Source organism: Heteronotia binoei, chromosome 3 (assembly GCF_032191835.1).
Source record: "Heteronotia binoei isolate CCM8104 ecotype False Entrance Well chromosome 3, APGP_CSIRO_Hbin_v1, whole genome shotgun sequence".
Lineage (NCBI taxonomy): Eukaryota > Metazoa > Chordata > Lepidosauria > Squamata > Gekkonidae > Heteronotia > Heteronotia binoei.
In genome coordinates, this window is record NC_083225.1 from 104,975,357 (window position 1) to 104,998,853 (window position 23,497).

A 23,497-nucleotide genomic window follows, 5' to 3' on the forward strand; every position below is an offset into this window, starting at 1 on the left:
AAACATCTTAAGGTGTGATCATCATGCAAGCATCTTTTTGCTGCATACTATAGCTTTCAGTCACATGTTCATACAACATGACACACACACAATTTTCACATGAGAAAGTATTTGGGTGCTTTCTGAAGCAACACACCAGTTAAAAGAGCTACCCACATTTTTGTGGGTAATTACATAGCTGACCTGAATGGCCCAGGTTAGTCTGATCTTGTTAGCTCTCAGAGGCTATGCAAGGTCGGCCCTAGTAACTTCTTGGATGGGAGACTACTAAAGAAGTCCAGGGTCACTATGCAGAGCCAGACAAATGGAAAACCACCTCTGAATATCTCTTGCCAAGAAAACCCTACAGGATTGCCATAAGTCAGCTGTGATTTGACAGCTCTTTCTACCACCATGTAAAACAAAGTTAGAGTCCAATGGCACCTTAAAGACCAAAAAAGTTTTATTCAAGGTGTGAGCTCATGAAAGCTTTATTGGTCTTTAAAGTGCCATTGGATTCTAACTTTATTCTATTGCTTCAGACCAACACAGCCACCCACCTGGGTCTACCACCATGTAGTTGTTGCTATAACTGCATTTCTATATGTCATTTTGCTTTTGGCAGTAATGTTCTAACACAATTTAGCTGATAGACCTTAAAGTTCACTTGCTGCTGTGATCCAGTTTCTATGAATGACTGGGAAAAATTTTTTAGGAGATAGCAAGCTAAGGCATAGTCAGTCCAGAAGCGAAATGGCTAAAAGAAAAGAGTGAAGTAAGCAACAGTCTGAAAAAGAGGAACCTAAGGGAACAGAAGAGGAAGAAGGAGAACTGAGAAAACTGGCAGAGTAGACCGAAGTGAAGCAAAAGGAACTAACCAGAGAAGGGCTTTAAACAAAACTTACAATACAGGTGAATGCTGTACACCACTGTTTCCCATTTGCAGGGTCGGGACCTGGTACTGGGCCACGGAAGCCTCACTACCGGGTCACAAGAAAAGCCGAAGCTAGCCCCGCCCCCAGCAAAGCATGACCTCTGCTCTGCTTCCTTCCTTCCACCGTCTCTCTGTTGTGCAGAGAAAAGCTAGCCTTGAAGACTGACACAGGCTGCAAAGCCTAAACTCCATTTGGCTTCCTTCCTTTGCCTATCTCTGTGTTGTGTAGAGAAAAGCTAGCCTTGAAGACTGACACAGGCTGCAAAGTCTGAGCTCTGTTTGGGTTCCTTCCTTCCCCTGTCTCTGTGTTGTGCAGAGAGGAGCTGGGCTGCCTCTCCTTCCTTCTCCCCCTTTCCCAGTGTTTGAGAGAAAAGCTGGCGTCCACTGGCACTTTACATCCATGAAATGTTCTTCAAGGTATGAGCTTTCATGTGCCTAGCAGTTCTTTTGAGGAGATTTCCCCAGGAGGCCTGAGTGGCAAAGAAGGGGTGTGTGTTTTTATCAGCTGGGAAGGGCAGGGAGTGGGCATTCCAGTAGCTATTTTTTTTACCAAACGACCCTGGGCAAAATTGTTGCTGGCTGGGATAATCTGATAGTAAGGCTTTTTTCCCCTTTGCCCCCCTTCTTTCTTTTTCCCTCTGCAAGGAATGCTCTGTCTGTATTCTTGGTGCTGGGGGTGGGGGGAAGCAACAGTGGGAGGGCGTCTAGTGCCCTGGCCCCACTGGTGAACATTCTGGTGCTTTTGGGGCATTGTATGAGAGAATTTTGGACTGGATGGTCCACTGGTCTGATCGAACATGACTTCTCTTATGTTCTTTCTTTCCATGTCTTTCTTTTCCTTTGCTTCCATTTCATTCTTTCTCTTTCTTTCTTTCCTTCCATTTTTACTGGATGAAACTTTTCTGTTCATCATACTGTTGTTGCAAACATAGGAGCTCTGTCAATGAAAAATTGGCACCCCCAGTTGTAACCAACTGGCCTTTCTATGAGATTTCTGTATGAGTGAGTGAGAGTTAGAGGTGTGGGGCAGAAAGAAATTATTGGAGATTACTGCTGTATATCTCAACAGCACTGGAAGTGATGGTACTATGAACTTGGCACCATTTTACTGGTCCTGGTTTTAATAGCTGTCTGACACCAATATTAAACTCCTCCTGTAGATATTTAAAAGGATGAAATTAGTTCAGTGGCTAAGTATCTGCACAACAGGTTGCTTGTAAAGGCATGGGAAACACAGCCAGTAAAAAGCTGCAAGCTTTTTGGGATAACGGCAGAAACGCTTGTATGAACTTTACATAACTTTAAATTAATTCATTAATTGCTGTACAATTCTCTGATACCTTTCACAGCAATTTCCCAGTCAAGGAAAAGTATGAAAAATAGCTGTCAAAAGATTTTCTTGAAACCAAGCAAGCTTGGTTGTAGCTTGAGGAAGGGTTCCAGTAGTAGTAGCTGAAGGCAGGGCCTACTAAATGGGTCAGCATATTTTGAGGTAGAGCAGCTGCCCAAGGCCCAGTGTAGGTGGTACACAGCACTGGCATTCCTGATGGCAATGGCAACAGCGCTTCCAACTGCATACACTGGCCAGTGCTGTTGAGGAAGGGGTGTGTAGGTGGTGCAGGCAATTGAACATGGGCATTAGGAGTGCTTGCAAGCTGGAGAAGAATACACAAATAGGTGCATGCAGGTGTGTGGGTGGAAAGAGAGGACCCTGGGAATGTATGAAAAAGCTGCAGACCACCCACTTTCCACCCCCATTTTGGCTCAGCATGAATTTCAGAGAGATTTTTTTTAAAACAAAGTTACTTCAGAAGAAGAGGCAGGTTTGGGGGAGTGCCCTGGAAGTGACATCACAGGAAAAGGTGGAGTTTGGGGTTTTGGTGGAGTTTTGGTTCAGTGTGCCCTGGAGGTGACATCACTTGGTCCTTGACCTGGAAGTGACACCACAGGAAATGACATAATTCCTGCCTACCAGCTCCACCCCCAAAGTCTCCTGGCTCCATCCCCGAATTTTAGTGGGCCACAAAGGAGAAGTGTAAAAATAACCGGACCACGGGAAAGAAAAGTTTGGGAAACCCTGCTGTATACTATGGAAGAGAAAAGTGAGGGCAACTAAAAGAAGAGGAGTGGTCTGAAAAAGTAAAAAGAAAAGAAAAGAAAACAGGATGGGGCAAAGCACATACGGGGGCTAAATACAGGAGGGACTGCAGGGTGACAGGAAGGAAATGGACAGGCAAGGAAAGGCACCAGGAGAACACAGGGGTGCTACCTCTAGAATATTATTAATTGTGGTTTCTACCATAATTGCAGCATTACTCTCAAAAGAGGGAGAATGAAGGCCCCAAATAATTAAAGAGGCAATGCAGTTCAGTTTTCAGTGAAGCAGGGGAAGTTGATGTCTTACCCTGTAAATCAGGGGGTTTTTTGAGCAGGAATGCACAGGAACACAGTTCCGACTGGCTTGGTATCAGGGGGTGTGGCCTAATATGTAGATTAATTCCTATGTGAAACAATGGTGACTTCAAGGGTTGTGGCCCAATATGCAAATGAGTCCCTGCTGGGCTTTTTCTACTAAAAAAGCCCTGCTGTAAATAATAAAATGTGGAAACTGCATTCTTCCCCCTCCCCCCAAACTGCATGATCTCAATCTGAATCTGAATTCTTATTCTAGCAAAACCCTTGAGAGAAGTTGCTTCAACTCATCCATATACAGCAATATTTTTGTCTTCAGCAAAACTTTTGCCTATGTATATTTATGAGTTGGCTCAACCAGGGCTTTTTTTAAATAGAAAAAGCACAGCAGGAACTCATTTGCATATTATGACACACCCCCTAACATCACCATTGTTTCACATAGGAACTACAAAAAAAAATTCTACAAAAAAGCCCAACAGAAACTCATTTGCATATTAGGCCACACCCCCTGATGCCAAGCCAGCTGGAACTGTGTTCCTGCTCCAAAAAAGCCCTGGGTTCAACAATTTGGAAAAGGCTGACGGCAAGAAGTTTCTAAACTGTGATTTGAGTAGATTGACATGGGGTGGGGTTTTTAAACATTTTTTTTCTTTTACCATTTTTTTTTTCTATGCTTATATGGAACATATAGATATAGTAACAGGGCCATTCTCTGTTTCCAGGAAAATGCTCCTAAGTGCTTTCCTTATCACTTATTCCCTATGGAGCTAACCAGTTTCAGAACATCTGCTTTATGACAGAGGCATGGGAGAAAGGGTTAAACACTCCATAACCCAGCAACTTGCTCCCAGTTCCAAAGCAGCCATATGAAGATGCTTATTATCTTTCTAAGCACATCATTCTTGTGCACAGGTTGCCTCAAGGGCAGTACCACCACCACCCTTCTTCAAAACAGAGTTTCTCCATTCTTTACTCATCATACTCATTTATGCAACATTTCTTCAACTGTGATGACCCAAAAGCTCAATGGCAACAATATCAGGAAAATGACTGTGGCCAAGACTGTGCCTTTGGAATGCCCTTCCCGCAGAGAACTCCCTGGAGCAGATTCTCTCTCTGTTTCAAAAAGCCATCTTGAGAGTTTTCTTTAAATGTAAAAGAGGGCTTTCTTTAAATGTAAAAATTTTAAACAACTAGACAATACTTGGCAGTAATAAAAATAGACATATTACAGAAACCCTGTTTGCGTGCTACAGTATCCTGCCTATGTGTACATCTTTGGCAATGAAGAGTCAACATGCAGTCACTTTATGAATGAAACCAGGGACCAGTATGTGGATAAAGGTTGGGTCTGTATTACACATTCAGCTGTACATATAAATTAATGACTTAATGTACATATAAAGAACAACTAAGTATACATGGTTCATGAACTGTATGTGTGTTTGCTGTAATTTATGAACATGGTTATAGAATTCCATTATTCTTTCTCATGATGACTCTCTTTTCTTAGGTAAAGCAACTTCTAACAGAAAGGAACTGTGGGACATTGTTTTAATTCCCCTTTTCCCTTGGAAACCTTTAGTCTTTACTTTGGGAAATAAATTGGGTTTATTGAGATATATGGGGGGAAGTGCTGGAGTGCGAAAGGAACTAATGATCTGGATACAAGGATGACAGTATCTTGAGAAGAGAGTGGAAAAGTTGTGACAAAACTACCAGCCTCAGATGCCTATTATGCACAGGTTTTCCCTCACTTTCATGTCTGTCAGGTTTTCTTTGTCATTCTGCATTGATTTTCCTCCCTTTAGTGCTCTGTTTGCTGTTTCCCTGGGTTTTCTGAGAGAGTTTTTATGCCAATTTTCCTATTGTTTTGCTTCCAAGTCAAAGGTAATGCAAAAGCATATAGATTCCCTTAGATTTTCCCCCTGCCTTTTGCTGCCCCCCGAAGACCACTCCCTGCCCACATCAAGGACATTCCACCCACTCTGCATCTTCTGCCATCTTCTCTCCTTCATTGGTGTTCAAGCTCCATTTTCCTCATGTTCAAATTTTTATTTATTTTTTGACAAGTGGCATGAATGTAGTGATATGAGACTAATGCTAGTCTTGGATTGCTGAATAAAAAGGAATTAAAATGATGGGACAGGGAGTTTAAAAGGAGCTGCACATACTTTAGTTCCCTGCTGGTATTGACCTGAAAGGGGGATTGGAGAGGAGGCAAACAGCAGCAGCAGCAGCAGCAAAAAAAAAAAAAAAGGATTTCAGTGCTGCATGCAAACAAAATAAAGGGGAGGGGAAGGTTGTCAGCACAGAATGAAATTGACATGAGATGTAACAAGAGAGAGACCACTGGGATGGGAAGCCTAAAGCTTTGCAAACATTTTCCCCTTTAATACTTTAGTGAAGAAAATTGGACAGGGGACAATTTTGGCAATCTCTGGAAGCCTAACATTAAAATGACAGCACTTAAGAATTGCTTGGGATCGATCCAAGGCTTTTTTTGAGCAAGAACGCACAGGAATGCAGTTCCAGTTGGCTTGGCCAGGACTCCGGCTCAGAAAAAGGTATCTGGCAGAGGGAAGGCAGTAGGCAGTCATGTGCTCCCAGTCCACACACTCTGCCCTCTCTGCCACCAGTGGCAGACTAGCCTCCAGTGGGCTTGTGAAGACAGTGAGAAACACAGAGCCACCCACAAGCACTCCCTCCCAGGAGAAGCTGAGTGTGTCACTGCCCACTCTGCCACATGTGGCTCTCTTTCTCTGGCTGTGTTGGGGAGGGGGCAAAACAAGGTCACTCATTGAGCTGTATGAGAACACAAATCCATGAAATGCAACTGTACTGTTCTGTGTCATTATGCAGAAAGTTATACTATAGAGGTGCCATCACTTCCGGTGACATCAGGGGGTATGTCCTAATATGCAAATGAGTCCCTGCTGGGCTTTTTCTACAAAAAAAAGCCCTGGATTAATCCATTTGGAGAAAAAATTCAATCCACACAGGATGGGCTTAAAAAAACTGACAAGATCACGATCAGTGTGCAGGATCAAATTAGAGACTAACAAAGAGAAAACCATGCAAATTAGCTTACTATGCAGCTGTGTTAGGTATTGGTGAAAATGCCCCCAATTTTTTCCATTTTAGTGGTGGAATAAAGTCAGAATAAAATATAATGGCTCATATTGAGGCTCCGTGCCTGTCTCCGGGCTTAGTGCTGGGCCACTTCGACCCACTCAGCTTGGAGGAAGTCGACGGAATCCTCTCTACTGCTCGCCCAACAACATGAGATTTGGACCCTTGCCCCTCTTGGCTGATTAAATCTTGCCAGAGGGAGCTTAGATGTCCTTTACGGGACACCATAAATAGATCCCTCTTAGAGGGGCATTTTGCAACACCTCTGAAAGAGGCTTTGGTCCGCCCCCTCCTGAAAAAATGTACAGCAGACCCGGCCGAATTGGCAAATTACCGACCGGTGTCTAATTTACCGTTTTTAGGTAAAATTATTGAGAGGGCAGTGGCGTTGCAGCTACAGAGGTTTCTGGATGACGCTTCCGTCCTGGACCCGTGCCAGTCTGGTTTCCGGCCGGGCCATGGGACGGAGATGGTGCTGGTCGCCTTGGTAGATGACCTCCAGCGGCAACTGGATCGCAGCGGCATTGCGGTGCTGATGCTGTTAGACCTGTCAGCGGCATTTGATACAGTCGACCATCAGCTACTGACCCGCCGCCTCGCCGACATAGGGGTTAGGGGGTTGGCCCTACAATGGCTTTCCTCCTTCCTCATGGGTCGGGGACAAAGGGTGGCGATTGGGGGTGAGCGGTCCCAGAGGCACACACTAGATTGTGGGGTGCCTCAGGGAGCAGTTCTCTCCCCGATGTTATTTAACATCTATATGCGCCCCCTTGCCCAGATTGCCCGGAGGTTTGGGCTGGGTTGCCATCAATATGCAGATGACACCCAGCTCTATCTGCTAATGGACGGCTGGCCCGACTCCGCCCAAGGGAATCTGGATCAGGCTTTGCAGGCTGTTGCAACGTGGCTTAGGCTGAGTGGGCTGAAGCTGAACCCGACAAAGACAGAGGTCCTTTGTGTGGGTCGCAGTGCTCTGGGGAAGGAAATATCTCTCCCGGCCTTCGACGGTGCCATTAAAAGTAGCACACCAGGTAAAGAGCTTGGGTGTTTTACTGGAGCCTTCATTATCAATGGAGGCCCAGATAGCAGCCACTGCCAAGTCAGCATTCTTCCATCTGAGGCGGGCGAGGCAGTTGGCCCCTTTCCTAGAGCATTGGGACCTAGCAACAGTGATCCACGCGATGGTCACCTCAAGATTGGACTACTGTAATGCCCTCTACATGGGCATTAGAGCCCATGTAGCCATGTAGCCGAGCCCGTTTGTGCCAAACCCGGAGGCTGCAGCTAGTGCAGAACGCGGCAGCCAGGCTGTTGCTAGGACTCCTGAAGTGGGAGCATATACGGCCGGGACTACGCGGACTGCACTGGCTGCTGATTACGTACCGGGTCTGGTACAAAGTGCTGGTCATTACCTTTAAAGCCCTATATGGCCGAGGACCAGCATACCTGAGGGACCGTCTTTCCCCATATGAGCCCCAGAGAGCACTGAGGTCAGCAGGGAAAAAACACACTGACTATCCCTGGGCCAAAAGAGGCTAAACTTCAGAACACTTACGCATGGGCCTTTTCCATCGCGGCCCCATCCCTATGGAATCAGCTCCCGGAGGAGGTGCGGGCCCTGCGGAGCCTTGATCAGTTCCGCAGGGCCTGCAAGACCACCCTTTTCAAGCTGGCGTTCATGGACTGCTGATTTATGGTTGTTTAAAAAAGGGATCCGCCAATATGGTTCTGTTTAAGGAACCTTGTTACCATTTAAACTGACAGGAATAGCGTCAATAACAACATTGCTACTGTCAGATTAAGTTAAGTTTAACTATGTATTGACTGGTTTTTAAATAACGTTAATTTTAAAGTTTATATTTATTGTATTGTATGTGTATGAATGTTGTTAGCCGCCCTGAGCCTGCCCTGGCGGGGAGGGCGGGATATAAATAAAATTTTATTATTATTATTATTATTATTATTATTATTATTATAAATTCCCCATACAATTCCCAAAATTCATCAGGCATTTGTTTTCTTTCTTTCTTTTTTAACTTAGAAATAGGTCAGAGAACAATACATTGCATTACTTGGTAGAATCTCCTGTTGGGTTAAAAAAATTGATAACTGGGTACCATGGGATTATAATTTTTTTCTCATATGATAACAGTGAAGTAGAATAATAACAACTAAAAGCTATTTTGCAGTAAATAAAATGTTCCCAAATGTTATTATACCAACTTTGGAGTGAAGGTAACTGTACTTCTTTCCATTTTCTGGCTATTAAAGTTTTAGCAATAGATAGCAATAAAACAACCATTTCTTTTTTATGTCTATTTTGTTTGTATTCCAATAATTCAAAAATATGGTCTCTGGAACTTTAGGAATCATTATTGAGAGCATTAGTTGTGTTTTCTCTATAATTTGTATTTTGGGGCATGACCACCAGCAATGCATATAATCTGCTTGCATTCCACACTTTTTGTAACACTGTCTAGAATATGTGGAGTTAATAAGATTCAGTGTTAGGGGTGTCATGTACCATCTGGTGGCTAATTTTTAAGATTTCATTCTTATTGAGAAAATCTTGGATTGTGAGTTTGTTAAATCCCAGATTTCATTCCAATCTTCATCCGTGAATTTTTTTTGTAGGTCTCTATGCCATTGTTTTTGGAAGAGAATTGTTTTTTTCCTCAGCTATTGAGTTGAATAATTTGTATACTTTAGACAAGAATCCTGGTTCTTGTTCTGCTTTAGTATGTAAAAAGAGTTCAAGTGGTGTTTGTTTTCTTTTTCTAGTTTCCAAAAGAGGCAGTAAATTTAAAAAATGGGCTATTTGCAAATAAAAATACCAATGAATACGTTCTCCTAAATTTGTTTTTAATTCTAATTTGTCTTTAATTTTATTTTTGTTTAATAAATGAATTATCCGGTTTAAGCCTTTCTGTTCCCAAGAGCAAAAGGTGTTTTGCAAGCAGCCCGGGGGGGGAAATGGTCGTGCAATGAATGAGGCTTGATATGAAATACCAGGAGCCAGTTGTGGTAATCTGCACTGCCATATTTCTGGAGCGTTTTTAAGAAAGTTATTTGATGAGTCTTTTATTTTTTTCTGAGAGTTTTTATCCCATATTATATTGAAAAGAGATGGTTCAATGTTGTTTCCTTTTTCCACCTGATACCAGTCAGGTGTGTTTAATGCTGTGGCTGCTGTGAGGATGTTTGCTATGTTGGAAGCTTCATAATAAAGTATAAGATTGGGTAAATCTATCTCACTTTGAGAAAAGGTGCATGTTAAAGTTTTAAAATTTATTCAGGGTTTCTTGTAATTCCAAAGAAACCTATTTAGTTCTGATTAACATGATTTAAGATTTTTTTTTTAATGTCCAGTGGTAACATTCTGAACAGAAACAAATACTTTGGTAAGATAAAAGTTTTTATTAGTTGCAGCCTGTAGGCCATGAAAAAGTTTGTGATTTCCATTTTTTTTAATAAGGATTTAATTTCAGTATGAGTTCAGTCGAAATTATTTTTAAACAAATCAGTTGGATTTGAGGCTATATATATTCCTAGATATTTCCAGGGTTTTTGAGGTATGTTAAAATATTTTTTACTAGATTTGACAGTCTTTCTTTTTTAAAGGCATTTTTGTTATAATTTGTTGTTCCATGATTTTGCATGTATACTTTAGTTAATGTTTAATCATTTTAAAGATCTGTTTTTGTTTAATATTAATGGTTGTTTAATATTAATGTTTAATATTAATATTAAAGACATGATTTTATTCTATCAGGGCCTTATCAGGGTTTGAAAGGCAGGGTATATATTTTGTCAGTAAATAAATAATATTATATCTCATAGTTAATTGCCACTTAGATTCTTGTGACTATAACAGTTCAAATATATTGTTGACTGATATCCATGCATTAAAAAAAATTATATTCACCTGGAGCTGCTGTTCTAGATCTGGAAAAGCCAAAGGGAAGGGATTCTCAGATGGGGTATCATCTGAAAAGGAAACAATTTTAAAGTTCACTATAGAGGCATTCCATGTCATCAGTTGATCTAAAGCATGTAACATAGGTATATGTGACAAATTTATATAACAAATATCAATCTGTTTAACCACATATGTTCAACTATTTGCATTTATAGGCTACCATAAAAATGCACTTCCACCACAGCAGTTACTTGTGAACGGTACTTTCCAGGCAAACACTCTACTACAAAGGAACCCTTTTTATAGAGGAATCATTCCCAATAAACAGGCATTTGTCCAGATAGCCTGGTTCAGAAGTATGGTTGCCAACAGGTCTGGGGAAAATGCTTTGCACCTCTAATATAGGTTTTATGTGCAAAAATGGGCAGCTGAAGCTCTTCAGGGCATGAAAGTAGATTACATCACCTGTAAATAACAGCCCAGGAGCTGTGGCACAGAGTGGTAAACTGCAGAACTGCAGTCCAAACTCTGCTCATAACCTGAATTTGATACCAGGGGAAGCTAGGTTCAGGTAGCCAGCTCAAGGTTGCTAATGAGATCCTACCAGGCTTTTTCTACAAAAAAAGCCCTGAATATAGGGATAAGCACCTTGAAAATTTAAGAAAGCTGGGATAGACATTTTAGAAATTTGAGAAAGCAGGCAGCTAGAAGACTGATGACTGACTCTGCATTTCACCACCAAGAGGAAGGGGGGGGGGGAGGGTCAAGCTGCAAGTAAAGAACCTGCCTTCTCTCCTTTCTAAATATTGGATTATTCTGCTCTGCTGAGCAAACTGTGGAGCCTTCCTGCAGTGAAAGATGCTATTTTGTTATGTATAAAACGGGTCTAAATGTTTCTTGATGCTCTCCTACCTCACAGGGGCAATGGCAGGAGTAAGAAAGTAAGCATGCCAGAAGACATAATAAATATAGCATAGATTCTGACATTTAAGTGTTTTTGCTAATTACTTGTCTGTTGCTGAATAAACTGTGCTTTATTTAAGGACTTATCTCTGTGAATCTCTGGGTGAGTAGGGTTAGTGGGAACTCTCCCAACAGTGCATGGTTTTGCCCCCTTTGGGAGAGGTTTGCTCCCCCTCTCTCTGACACAGGCAGCTGTACAATTTGGTCATTGTTCATGATTTTATCTCAGGTGGGACCTGGAGTTCTTCTGAAATTACAAGTGATCTACAGAATACAGCGATCATTTCCCTTGGAGAAAATAGCTGATTAGGAGGAAGGACTCTATGACATCACATCCCTGCTGAGCTTGTACATTTCCTGAGTTGCTAAAAGGAAACACAGCATTTTCTCAGCTGTTTAAACACATATTCCATATTGTGTTCATTTCAGTTCTTATTTCCTGTATTTATATCCCATTTTTTGTTTTTAAAGAAAAATTCAAGGAGGCTAACAAAGAACTATTACATACAAAGTAATACAAGTAGAGCCTTGAAAGGGCCATGAAAGAAGGCCCCTTCTTCTTTTGCAAAGGGTATAGCTGCTGCTGAAAGGACAAGCAGTGATAACCAATAGACTCTTGCTCTCTCTCTCTCCCTCTCTTTCTGCTGAGATGCAGAATAGCTGGTTTCTGGAGGGGAGGTGAAATGTACTGGGTTCGAAGCATGAGGACGCCCAGGAGAGAGTGAATTCAGCTCTTTATTCAGTGAATCAGCATAGTAAGGTAGAAACAGAACTCCCTTGCAGGGCCAATGGCCCGGCTTATATGCATGCAAATAACCCCACCCAAAAACCCATTACATGCAACTATATGTTCACAGCTGGCCCAAGGATCCCTGATAGGCCTCCTTCCTGAATCCAAGTGGCTATTGTTTTAGGGTCTCAAGCTCAGTCAAGTCTCTGCTGGCCCTAAGGCCAAACTCCAATCCCAGTGCATAACAGGAGGGCAATAACTGGGCCACTGTTTCTTCCTCTCATTTAAAGGACACTCCAATTCATACAGTCCACAATTATGTGTGATCAATTTCTTACTACCCGCCAATAAAGAATACACTATTCCTAGAGCAAAGCTTGCAGCATAGTGTGCACAGCTAGCTACACACTTAACTAAAACCATGTCTAGTATGTTGAAAAAGGTAATTTCTACTGTACAGGAAGCAGAGTAGAAGATCCTGCAGGGGGCAGAAAGAAGATAGATAGGATAGTGAGGTCAGCACTGAGAGCCAGTTTGGTGTAGTGGTTAAGTGCGCGGACTCTTATCTGGGAGAACAGGGTTTGATTCCCCACTCCTCCACTTGCACCTGTTGGAATGGCCTTGGGTTAGCTATAGCTCTGGCAGAAGTTGTCCTTGAAAGGGCAGCTGCTGTGAGAGCCCTCTCAGCCCCACCTACCTCACAGGGTTTCTGTTGTGGTGGGAGAAGATATAGGGCAGGGGTGGCCAACAGTAGCTCTCCAGATGTTTTTTTGCCTACAACTCCCATCAGCCCCAGCCATTGGCCATGCTGGCTGGGGCTGATGGGAGTTGTAGGCAAAAAACATCTGGAGGGCTACCATTGGCCACCCCTGATATAGGGGATTGTAAGCCGCTCTGAGTCTCTGATTCAGAGAGAAGGGTGGGGTATAAATCTGCAATTCTTCTTCTCTCTTTTTAAGTGTCATTCCTTGTCTGTCTCCAGATTGCTACTCTCAGGGCAAGTTCCCCCTTCTTCTCGGAAGTCCCACACTCAGTCTTACCCTCTCTCTCAGCTAGAGATGTAGTTAAGAAACTCTCCTCTTTCCTATCAAGTATGTTAATTCCTAAATAAATCATCTAATTTTTAATCAGGTTGTGCGCTGTCACTGTGTTGATTGCTCTGCCAACATAGTATTGCACTCAGTCAAGAGCATAGGAAGCTCCTGCACAAGCATATGTCTGGGTTGCCCTGATGGAACTCTGTACTTTTAGTAACTTCACAAATGATGAAATGCCAGCATGGAATTCCTATCAATCTGCAGTGAAGATGAAGAGAGCCAGTTTGTGTAGTGGTTAAGTGTGCAGACTCTTATCAGGGAGAACCAGGTTTGATTCCCCACTCCTCCACTTACACCTGCTGGAATGGCCTTGGGTTAGTCATAGCTCTCACAGGAGTTGTCCTTGAAAGGGAGAGCCTCTCAGCCCCACCAACCTCACAGGGTGTCTGTTGTTGGGGGAGAAGATATAGGAGATTGTAAGCCGCTCTGAGTCTCTGATTCAGAGAGAAGGGTGGGGTGTAAATCTGCAGTCTTCTTCTTGTGAAACCAAGTAGAATTTTCCAAGGCTTCGGTTGAACCTCAGGTGAAGCCAGAGGATGAAGAGGCTTTTAAATTTGTGGTATGGGTATCCATTTAAAGAATGAGAGCATCTTTTTAAACAAGCATAATTTCTGGTTAAAAAATAAGCCACATAGCTGCTCCAAACTCCATTCATCTGACCTACTCAACTCTGTCCATCCCTGGCCCAGAGATGATTTTAAAATCACTATTACTCTTATGCTTAACCAGCACACCCCATCCACCTTTAGATATTTTTGCAAGATGCTTGAATGGGATCAGGGGCAGCTTAAGACAATTCTTACTGATTTAAGGAAACAATGAATTATAAAGTAGGTAAACAATCAAACTTAAATGTAACTGCTCTTATTCAATTTATATTTTTCTGATGTTGACATTAAATAACACAGCATTTGGGATCAACAAGAGAATTGCAAAAACTTCTGTTATTTACGAGGAAATAATAAGCTTTCCATCCATTTCTCTGAAGGCCGACTCGCAAATATATCTGATCCACCTTGCTAGGAAGGGTGTGCTTATATGGAATAAAAAGATATTTGTCCAAGGCCTAACATTAGCAACCTTAATGTTTTATTTATTGATATTCAACAGAACAAATACCTTAAAACATTCAGTAACTGTAATGGTACGTAGCTTTGCTACTTAATGAAGACCAATTATGCTAAGAAGAAAAGCTTGGAACGTATCTGTAAGATGCAGTCCAGCTTCTCCACTCCTTCCCAGCCTGACTATATAATTAAACAAATGATCAGTCAGCAATAGTATAAAAATGAATACCAGCCAACACTGTGCTTTTTAAAATTGTTGGTGGTGGCGATGTTACGGAACTTACAACATAGACCAGCTGTTTCCTGAGCACTTCCCTTAAACTAATCAGGAGGATATTTACAGTCTCATTTTTTGTATTTTTTAATTCCTACAATGAATGTCTGTCATTCTATCCTATACAAAGTGCTGACTGGAATGATATAGGTTTGCCCTTTATCTATGCATTGCTTAGAGTTTGGATTTAGTGTCCAACAAGAGAAACCATGAGCAACGTTTAACAAAATATTTTTGCTAATAACATTCTAGTTATCACAGAGAAATACAGAATATCAACTGTGTAAAATAATCTATGTCATTTGAACATTATTTTGATATTGGGTTGGATCCTATCAATTCATGAGTGGTAGATGCTTTCATAGTTGGATATTTTCCTCCCTTCCCCTTCCTGCAAAGCTGTCTGTGATCCCTGAAAAGGTATTGTATGGGGTAATGCGACCCCCATTGCTATAAAATCATCATGTACCCATGAGTTACAATGAGGAGGAGAAATCAGGCAGAACTGATCATTTTGCTCTTGTGGCAACAGAAAACTTGATGGTGGTGGACAGTGCTGTCAATCTGCAGCTGACTGATGGTGATCCCATATGGTTTTCAAGGCAAAAGATGTTTAGAGGTGGTTTGCCATTGTCTGCCTCTGTGTAGGAACCCTGGACTTACTAGGCAGTCTGCTATCCAGATGACCTTACAGAGGATGACACTTCTTAGCTTCCAAGACTGATGAGATTGGGCTAGTCTGCTGAAGAAAGGAGGTGAGGGTGATTTACTGCAAGACACCCATGTGCCTATTCTTTTCAGGTGTCACATAGGGTTCCTTTGGAAAGAGAAGATCTGCCTTGTGAGCCTTTACATTTGTACAACCATAGGGTTCAACCCAATGAACTAAAGGATCCAACCACCAGCAATAGCAAACAACTAGACCCCTCACCCAATAAAGCTATATTAAAACTGAAGTTTACCTGGTGAGTCATTTAGACTGAAGGCAATTCGTATTGGTTTATCAGCAGGAACCCTTGCTGTAGTGATCATGTGGGCACTTGAGCCTATGCGTTTACTTATATCTTCCAGCTGCAAATGATAAATGTAGCAAATATTACAATATGATGGTGAAACATATTCAATCACATCTCTGAAACTTAAAATAATCTCTTCTAAGTGTTTCTCACTATAAAGAGGAGGAGGAGATAGGGGAGGACGGGATATAAATTTGATAAAATAAAATAAATTTATACCCCACCCTTCACTCAGAATCTCAGAGTGAATTACAATCTCCTTTCCCTTCCTTTCTCCCCCCCTCCCCGCCCAGGTGGAGCTGAGAGAGCTGTTTCAAGAACTGCTCTTAAGAGACCAGCTCTTTCAAGAACTGTGACTGGCCCAAGGTCACTCAGCACCAAAGGTGCACATGTGGAGGAGTGGGGAATCAAACCCATTTCTTCCAGATTAGAGTCTAAACACTTAACCACTATACCAAACTGGCTCTCAAGCATTTACTTCCATTTACATCCTGAAGAAGATGTAATGTGAAATCTGCATGTATATAGTCCAATGCTCCCTCTAAGCTGTGGAGTCTTGTGAGCAAAAATTGCACTTCATGAGCTACTGGCATTAAAGTTCTAAACAAATGGTTTAGCAACTACACAAATTAGTTTGCTCTGAGGCCATCCTTCCTGAGCTAAGACAAAAATGTGTGAGCCAGAGGCTGAAGAATTGTGAGCTAGCTCACACTAACTCAATTTAGAAGGAACATTGGTATTTGGTCCCCCCCGAGATTGTTGTTACTTTCAGAAGTAATCCTCTGCATAATTACTTTTTCCCACAGTTTGTCCACAATATACAGACAATTGCAAAGCAAGGTTCCCATGCAGATTTTCCAAGAAATTTAACTTTTCAGTTGGACATACACAGGTGTGTCTGAATCACAATGATTATTCAGAGAAAATCACTGTCTACAAATACTCTGCTGCAAATTAAAACTGTATTTGGTTCTCAGACTTTTCTGGGAAATCAACTACCGTAGCCAGTCACCTTGTTAAAACTTATTTTATTCCAGTTTCTGAGAAAATATCAATTACCACATATTTTCTATATTTCCCTCTCTTGCTTTCCCCCAACTGTTTTTCACCACTTCAGTTTGTGCACACACACAAAAATATTGGGGTTCTTGACATGTGGTTTATTTTAAGATAATAATAATAATAATAATAATAATAATAATAATAATAATAATAATAATAATAATAATAATAATAATAATAATTAGTATTTTTATTTCTATCCCGCCCTCCCCACCTCGGCAGGCTCAGGGCGGCTAACAACATTTCATAAAAACATACAATGGTTAAAACTTTTAAATTTAACAATATAAAACAGTAGATATTAACTTAATAACATTAAAACAATCCAGTAAGTGCAGTTATTCAGCGGTGTGGTCTTAACCGCATTGGCGGGTGCTTAATTGCCGATCTTCTTAACAGTCCAGGTATGCGAGTTTAAAAAGGGCGGTCTTGCAGGCCCCGCGGAACTGGTCAAGGTTCCGCAGGGCCCGCACCTCCTCGGGGAGTCGGTTCCATAGGGTAGGGGCCGCGATTGAAAATGCCCGTACCCTAGTATTCTGATATTTAGTCTCCCTCGGCCCGGGGATGGTCATTAGATTTTTCCCAACTGATCTCAGTGCCCTCTGGGGTTCATACGGGGAGAGACGGTCCCTCAGGTAGGTAGGTCCTTGGCCATATAAGGCTTTATATGATATGAACCAACTATAAGATGGTTCTATGGCTGCCAGTTTTGGATTGGAAATTTCCTAGAGGCTTACGGGGGAAGCCCAGGAGAGTATAGTTTGGGGATCGGATGGGGAGGTGCTCTGTAAGGATGTGACACAATATAGTTTACCCTACAAAGCTGCCATTTTCTCCAGGAAAACTGATCTTCATAGGCTGGAGTTCAGTTATAATTCTGTGGAAACTTGAGCTCCCACCTGGAGGTTGGCAACCCTAGCTAGTTCACACATATAGGGTTACTATATTTTGTAAAGCAAAAAAGAGGACCTATTTCCTAACTCCTTCAAACAAGTGATTACTATGACAGATCTCATTTTAAATATCCCTACTATTTAAACTGACAATTGATACTAACTAGGAATATTCCTAGCCTTCCAACCCCAAAAGAGGACATTTTGTTAGTTTTTTAAAGAGCCCCAAAAGAGAATGGACACCAAAAAAAGAGTACATGGCTTCTAAAAAGAGGGCATCTGGTAACCCTCTAGAACTAGAACCAAATGCCTGAACTGATGTGGATGAAGAGTATGAAGAGACGAGAGTAAATAGGTAGAAATCCATGGCAATTGATCTTTGAAAGTCCATTCTCACATGCAGGACATCTTTAGGATTGGTTTCTGCTTATGAACCTGTCTAGACTCTAAAAGCAGCCCTCCCCCTGGAGATTTGGTTGTCATAATTTTTATAAACCTGCATATACTGAGACTAAGCTTTCCTATTTCAGCATGCTCTTGACCCAACTGGCAATTAACGATTTCTGACATTATTTCAATGGTGTATTATTCTGTCTTGGTACTGGTATTGTATCATTGTAACTGTTTGTAACTGTTTATGTTGTTGGACATAAGAGTTTTATTATAGTATTACTGATTGCTAACCATATTATTACTGATTGCTAGCAACCATTACGGTGGAAAAGCAGAATAAAAATATTTTAATAAATAGGTGAAGTCATCATATGATGAGCGTTGTATGATACAGATCTTTGTTACGCTGTCCCACAGTCTTCAAAAATACAATCTCAGACTTAGTGCATTCAAGTCAATAGCTCTGTTGTAGTCATCATGTATTTGTGAATTCAGATATGTGCTTGTTTTGTAATCTTGCAGAGATTACATGAATACATCTACTCTCCTTTACTTTAACATATCTGAGCCTATTATAAAAAACATTTATTAAGTACTAAGCATGTTTATATGCAACATTGTTCCAGAAAATGGATCACATCAAAGAAGTCTGTGCCTAGATCCTGTTAGGAATGTAGCCTCTGATTCACACATCAATGCCAACAATTTACAGCAAATCTACTATAGTGATATAGTTTAAATCTAATACAGTTAATTGTAAGAAAGCCACATGAATCTATTATAATTGATCTATTCTTTGGGGTCACCTTGGGATCAGAGAGCATTTTTTGTTTTTGGCCAGTTTTCCCAGGGATCCTGGGGTGCGGTCACACGTACTATTAGTGGCAACACAGCTCTGTCTCGCTGACGGATTAAATATGTTTGTCCAGACATCCACATCTGGCAATCGAGCGTCATCCAGGGTCATTCTGACTTGCTGTGGATCAGTGCTGCATTAATTTGACAGCGCAGAAAGTCCGGCCCTTTTTCAAAAAAGCAGCACAAGATCGGCTTTTTCCTGTTTGGACAGCTCACGCGCGATACTGTCCCTTGGAATGATTACCGCTCCTCCCACCTTTTTTTTTTTTTAAAAAAAGCTCCAGCAGACATGCGCATTGTCATCCGGGAATCTGAGGTGACGCTTCTGCTTCTCCAATCAACACAGGATTGGAGAAAGGGGGGGGGGACGTTATCCCACTACAGAACAGGGAAAAAAATCTTTTTTTTCAATGTGGACGATTTCCAGATATCATTGTCACTGCCAATTTCTAGGAAAGTAATTCCTGGCAGTTCCTTGGTTTGAATCGGCAACTTTCCCCCTTCCCCCCTGCCTCTGAAGCAACATTTGATTTTCCACCTCCAAACAGTTTGGTGCATGTTCAATGGACCCCCCCTCCCAGAAATCACCATCTGATCACACATGCTCCAAGAAAAGAGCAGGATAGTATTGGATGTCTGATCGCTCAACAACAGAATGAGTCGCATTCTTGGATGCTCGTCTGAACAACCCTGCATCGAATCAATATTCAGCGGATCAAATTTGAGTGCTACACATCCGCATTTAATGTGACGTGTGACTGCACCCCTGGAGAGGGTTTTTTTTTTTTTGCCATCGTCTGGGCTTGGAGCAGGGGTCACTGGGGGACTGTAGGGAGGGAGGTACTTGTGAATTTCCTGCATTGTGCAGGAAGTTGGACTAGATGACCCTGAAGGTCCCTTCCAACTCTATGATTCTATTCTGTAGTCAGCAGGCTTAGAAGAGTGTTACTCTGTTTGAGATTCTAGTGTTAATTTGCTCTCTTCCTAGTCACAAGCAGACTGCTATTTTCAGTCAATTCCAAAAACCTATATTGGCATAACAGACTGCTATTTTATGATAAAGACTTTGTAGAAATATGGTCCTCATAGCAAAGTTATTTGGGGGCTACACATTGACTGCCTTAGGTAAAGCTGACTGACACATCACCGCCCACACAAGTTGAGTGGGCTCTGCTCTGAGTCCTATATAACAACTTTAAATGAATTACTGGTTCTCCTCAATTTGTGCCATGTGCAGCCTTCCCCACCCCACATTATTTTCCTGAAGTAATTCTGCAGGTCTATTTGGCCCAATGGGGAAACTTACATGTACACTTGTGGGTTCCTCCAAAAAAGATTGAATAGCAACTCTTCCCTGACCATTTCCATTCAGGAAAACAATGCGTGAGAGAAAAGTGAAGCCTCTTCTGTGCACATACCACAGTCAAAATGGCACTGCATATGTGGGAATCCCACTACTTACAGTTGTTACACAGGATGCAGGTGGGGACCACAGAGATGATAAAAAAAAACAGTGGTGCAGTGGGAAGACCAATACATTAATAACTCCTACCAGGACCGAATCAACATGTTTTTTGAGGGGGCAAAAATCAAAAAATGGCGCCCCCTTAAGGGCCATTCTATTTTATGGTCCCATAGAATACAATGGGCTCCATACCCAATTTGCCCCCCCTCTGTCAGCGCCCAGGGCAAGCCCCCCCCCCCCCCAGATCTGGCCCTGACTCCTACTTATTTTGCATTTAGCTTCCTTAGGGGGATCTATATATGTGTCAAAAATTAAAAGGAAAATAAAATAAAGGAAAATAAAAATAAATGAAAAATGGTTTTGAAACGTTTTAAAATGGGTTGTTAAAAATATCAAAACAATGATAAAAGCATGTTTAAGAGATAGAACAGGGCATGTACAAAGAACGCTTAATTATCAAGAGCCACCAAAATACTGCTAGAAACTTAGAATAATGTTATAACAATTATTGCAGGCATGTTAAAATGGGAATTCTAATATTAATTTGGAAAATTATTTATTAGAATGAATACACCCTTTTCAACCAAAAACAATATCCTGCAAACATCACATTAAAAAGCCTGCTTTTAAAAAGAGAGCACTGATAAAAATTGGAGTTGCCTAGTCCTGCCTGGGGTGTCACTGAAGATTGGGGGGAAGTGCCTGGGGAGGGTGGAGTTTGGGAGGAGGGAGCTCGGTGGGGGTGGGATGCTATAGTCAACCAGCTCAAGCTGCTATTTACTTCACAGAAACTGATCTCTAGTCTGGAGATCAGCTGGGATTTTAGGAGAATTCCAGGCCCAACCCTGAAGGTGGCAACCCTACAGAACTACAAATTAATCAATGATGCACCATTCTCAGCTTATGAATTCTGGACTGAGATATGAATTTGGTTAGAGGTTTCATCTGCCTTCCCATTACAACCCCTTTCAAAACAGCACTAGTATTACTTGTGCTTTAATAGCGAATGGGAGTAGAGATTAATACCTGGGTGTCACTTTGAGACTGATCATTGTTCAAAGTGTTAGTCCTCTTAAACCCACAAATTGCATTAGTGTATCATCCTAAAATGAAAACAATAGCTTCTGGCTTCAGCACATGTTTAAATGCATTTAACAAGATATAGCTGTTGGTAGATGCTAAGAACAAGGCGCATTGGGGGGGATCTCTTTTCTTTCACGGTAGTGTCTAGCTGGACAAAGATGGGTTCAAACAGTGTTAATTCAGAGGAGAGATTGCTAAAGTCTGTTATTTGCTATCCTTTTCTATAAAAACTGGATTGAACTTTATTCAAATCAATGCAAATAAACCAGTTTCAAATAAAATACTTTAGCTTAACTAAGCTGTTCGGCTATATAACAAATGTTCCCCATGTATCATTTTAAAATCAAACAGCACTTGAATAAAATATACATGTTTGTTCTGTTATTTATTTAAACAAAAATACCCAAGCATTTCAGGCAATGCAAATTTTACAGTGAGCTCTAATCAGTTATAACCTTCTAAACCATTGACTTGAATTGGGGTGTAACTCTGCTCAAGATTGGCCTGTTCATGTCTAACTATAATTTAGTTCCTCGATGTCACTGTCATTTTTTTTTAGCAAAGAGAGAGAGTAAGAGAATGAAAATGATAGAAAAACAAGTTATTATGAATTAAAAATGCCAGCATCAACATTACTTTAATTGCACAGGATCTAAATTGTCCATCCTTTGAATGTCATATTCCACACAACATAAAATGCATTTCAAAGGTAATCAATTTGAGATGGCTAAAAAAGGTTTTGAAATCACTATCTTGTTCTGACCCTGTAAGGATTCCTTCCGAAAAACAGGTTAATTGGTTTTTCAAGAAATCATCTGCATTTGTAGGTGCTCTGGACTAGCTGGTATTCTTTATTTTTTCATATTTCCACCAAATTTCTCACTGGAACAAATCAAGCAAAAAAGGATTAAAAGAAGATAGAATAGTAATGTCATTCATTTCATTTTATATGAAGATATGACCCAATGAGGAAAATTAAATAGACTGGATTTAAAACTTCCCCTTCGCCTTCCCCTCATATTAAAGCTGAAGCACTTGACAGCCTTTGTGTCTCTTAAGATATCTAAAAAGATTCCCCAGGAAATAGGTCCTTCGTTATAGATTGCCTGTGAAGTTGAGTGTTGTTTCCTTATGTTAGAAAAAAAATCTGCAGCAGAACTCAATTTAAGTGTGGTTACAGCTTAATCAGTTAGTTCAGTTTTCACACCTGTTGCCTTACCTCACTTAGTAGTGTCTACACTTGTATAATCCAGGGCCAGCCACTGCCTTGGCTTGTCGTTGCCTTTACAGAGTTAAGATTCAATAAAAAGAAAAGGCTGCACCTGCTACAGAGCAGCAAACTGACAAGGTCTGAGAAGCTGAAACAGCTGTCAGGGCAACATGCTGCTACCTGCACTTCCCATAGGCTTTTCAGTCCCTCAGGACCACTCTTTTCCGTTTCCCTTCACAGTTCCACTGTCCCTTCCTTTCTTTTCCAACAATGAGGGATTACAGCGTAGTCATGCTTCATGGGGCAAAAAATCTTTCCATCAGAGGCATTATTAGAGCCGCAGTTTGTTGAGAGTTGAAGCTTTTTAATTCATTAGTCCTGGGCAGACCTAAAATACAAACAGACTTGCTTCATAGGCCTGGAATGTTTTCAGCATGATCAAATCAGCGTCTGTGTCTATTCCAGCAAACTGGAAAAGAGAGCCTGACTCCAGTCAGCAAAAATGTCTGCAGCTCAAATCAGCTTGGGGTGACATTGCCAACTTGAACCGACTGCAAGAAAACTATCAGATGATAGCAGCAGCTATCAAAGCTAACAACTAGGTTCAGCGGTTGCTGCGTTAGTCCAGGCTTGGTAAAATGATACTGTCCAATAAACGAGATGACAGACCTGCAACTTTAAAAGAAACAATGGGTTATTCTTAGATGTACTGTATATTGACTCTGATATGTAAATATGTTTCTCAAGGTATATTTTGGGATTACTTTGTGAAAGTTACCACAATTAAATAAGTGGGTTTTGATTTACTTTTCCAAACAGAAATTATGGCAACATTTTTTCTTGACTCATCAGTTCTCACAACTTGACAAAAAATACTAAAATGATTTATCCGTTAGTGCCTCATTGTATCTGCTTCTTGATTGATGATGAGGTTTAATTCTGCTTTCTAGTGCGCTGATTATATTGTACTTTATTTATAGTCAGTAGTATGAATTTAACTGAAAGCC

At 41.2% G+C, this 23,497-nt stretch overlaps 1 protein-coding gene across 3 annotated transcripts in view; it reads right to left on the minus strand.

Annotated features, from left to right (window-relative positions):
- MAP3K7CL (MAP3K7 C-terminal like) overlaps window positions 1-22,947 on the minus strand; it is a 149,314-nt gene extending 126,367 nt beyond the window's left edge. The window contains exons 1-3 of one of the 3 annotated variants that reach the window (XM_060234359.1): window positions 22,500-22,946; window positions 15,473-15,581; window positions 10,386-10,447 (exon numbers count right to left, since the gene is read on the minus strand). In XM_060234359.1, coding sequence (XP_060090342.1) covers window positions 10,386-10,447; window positions 15,473-15,542 — 132 coding nt within the window. In that variant the 5' untranslated portion in view covers window positions 15,543-15,581; window positions 22,500-22,946. Of the gene's footprint in view, window positions 1-10,385; window positions 10,453-15,472; window positions 15,582-22,499 lie in introns of all 3 variants that reach the window. The other 2 variants (XM_060234358.1, XM_060234357.1) reach the window with 2 other exon arrangements.
- Window positions 22,948-23,497: the final 550 nt, after the last annotated feature.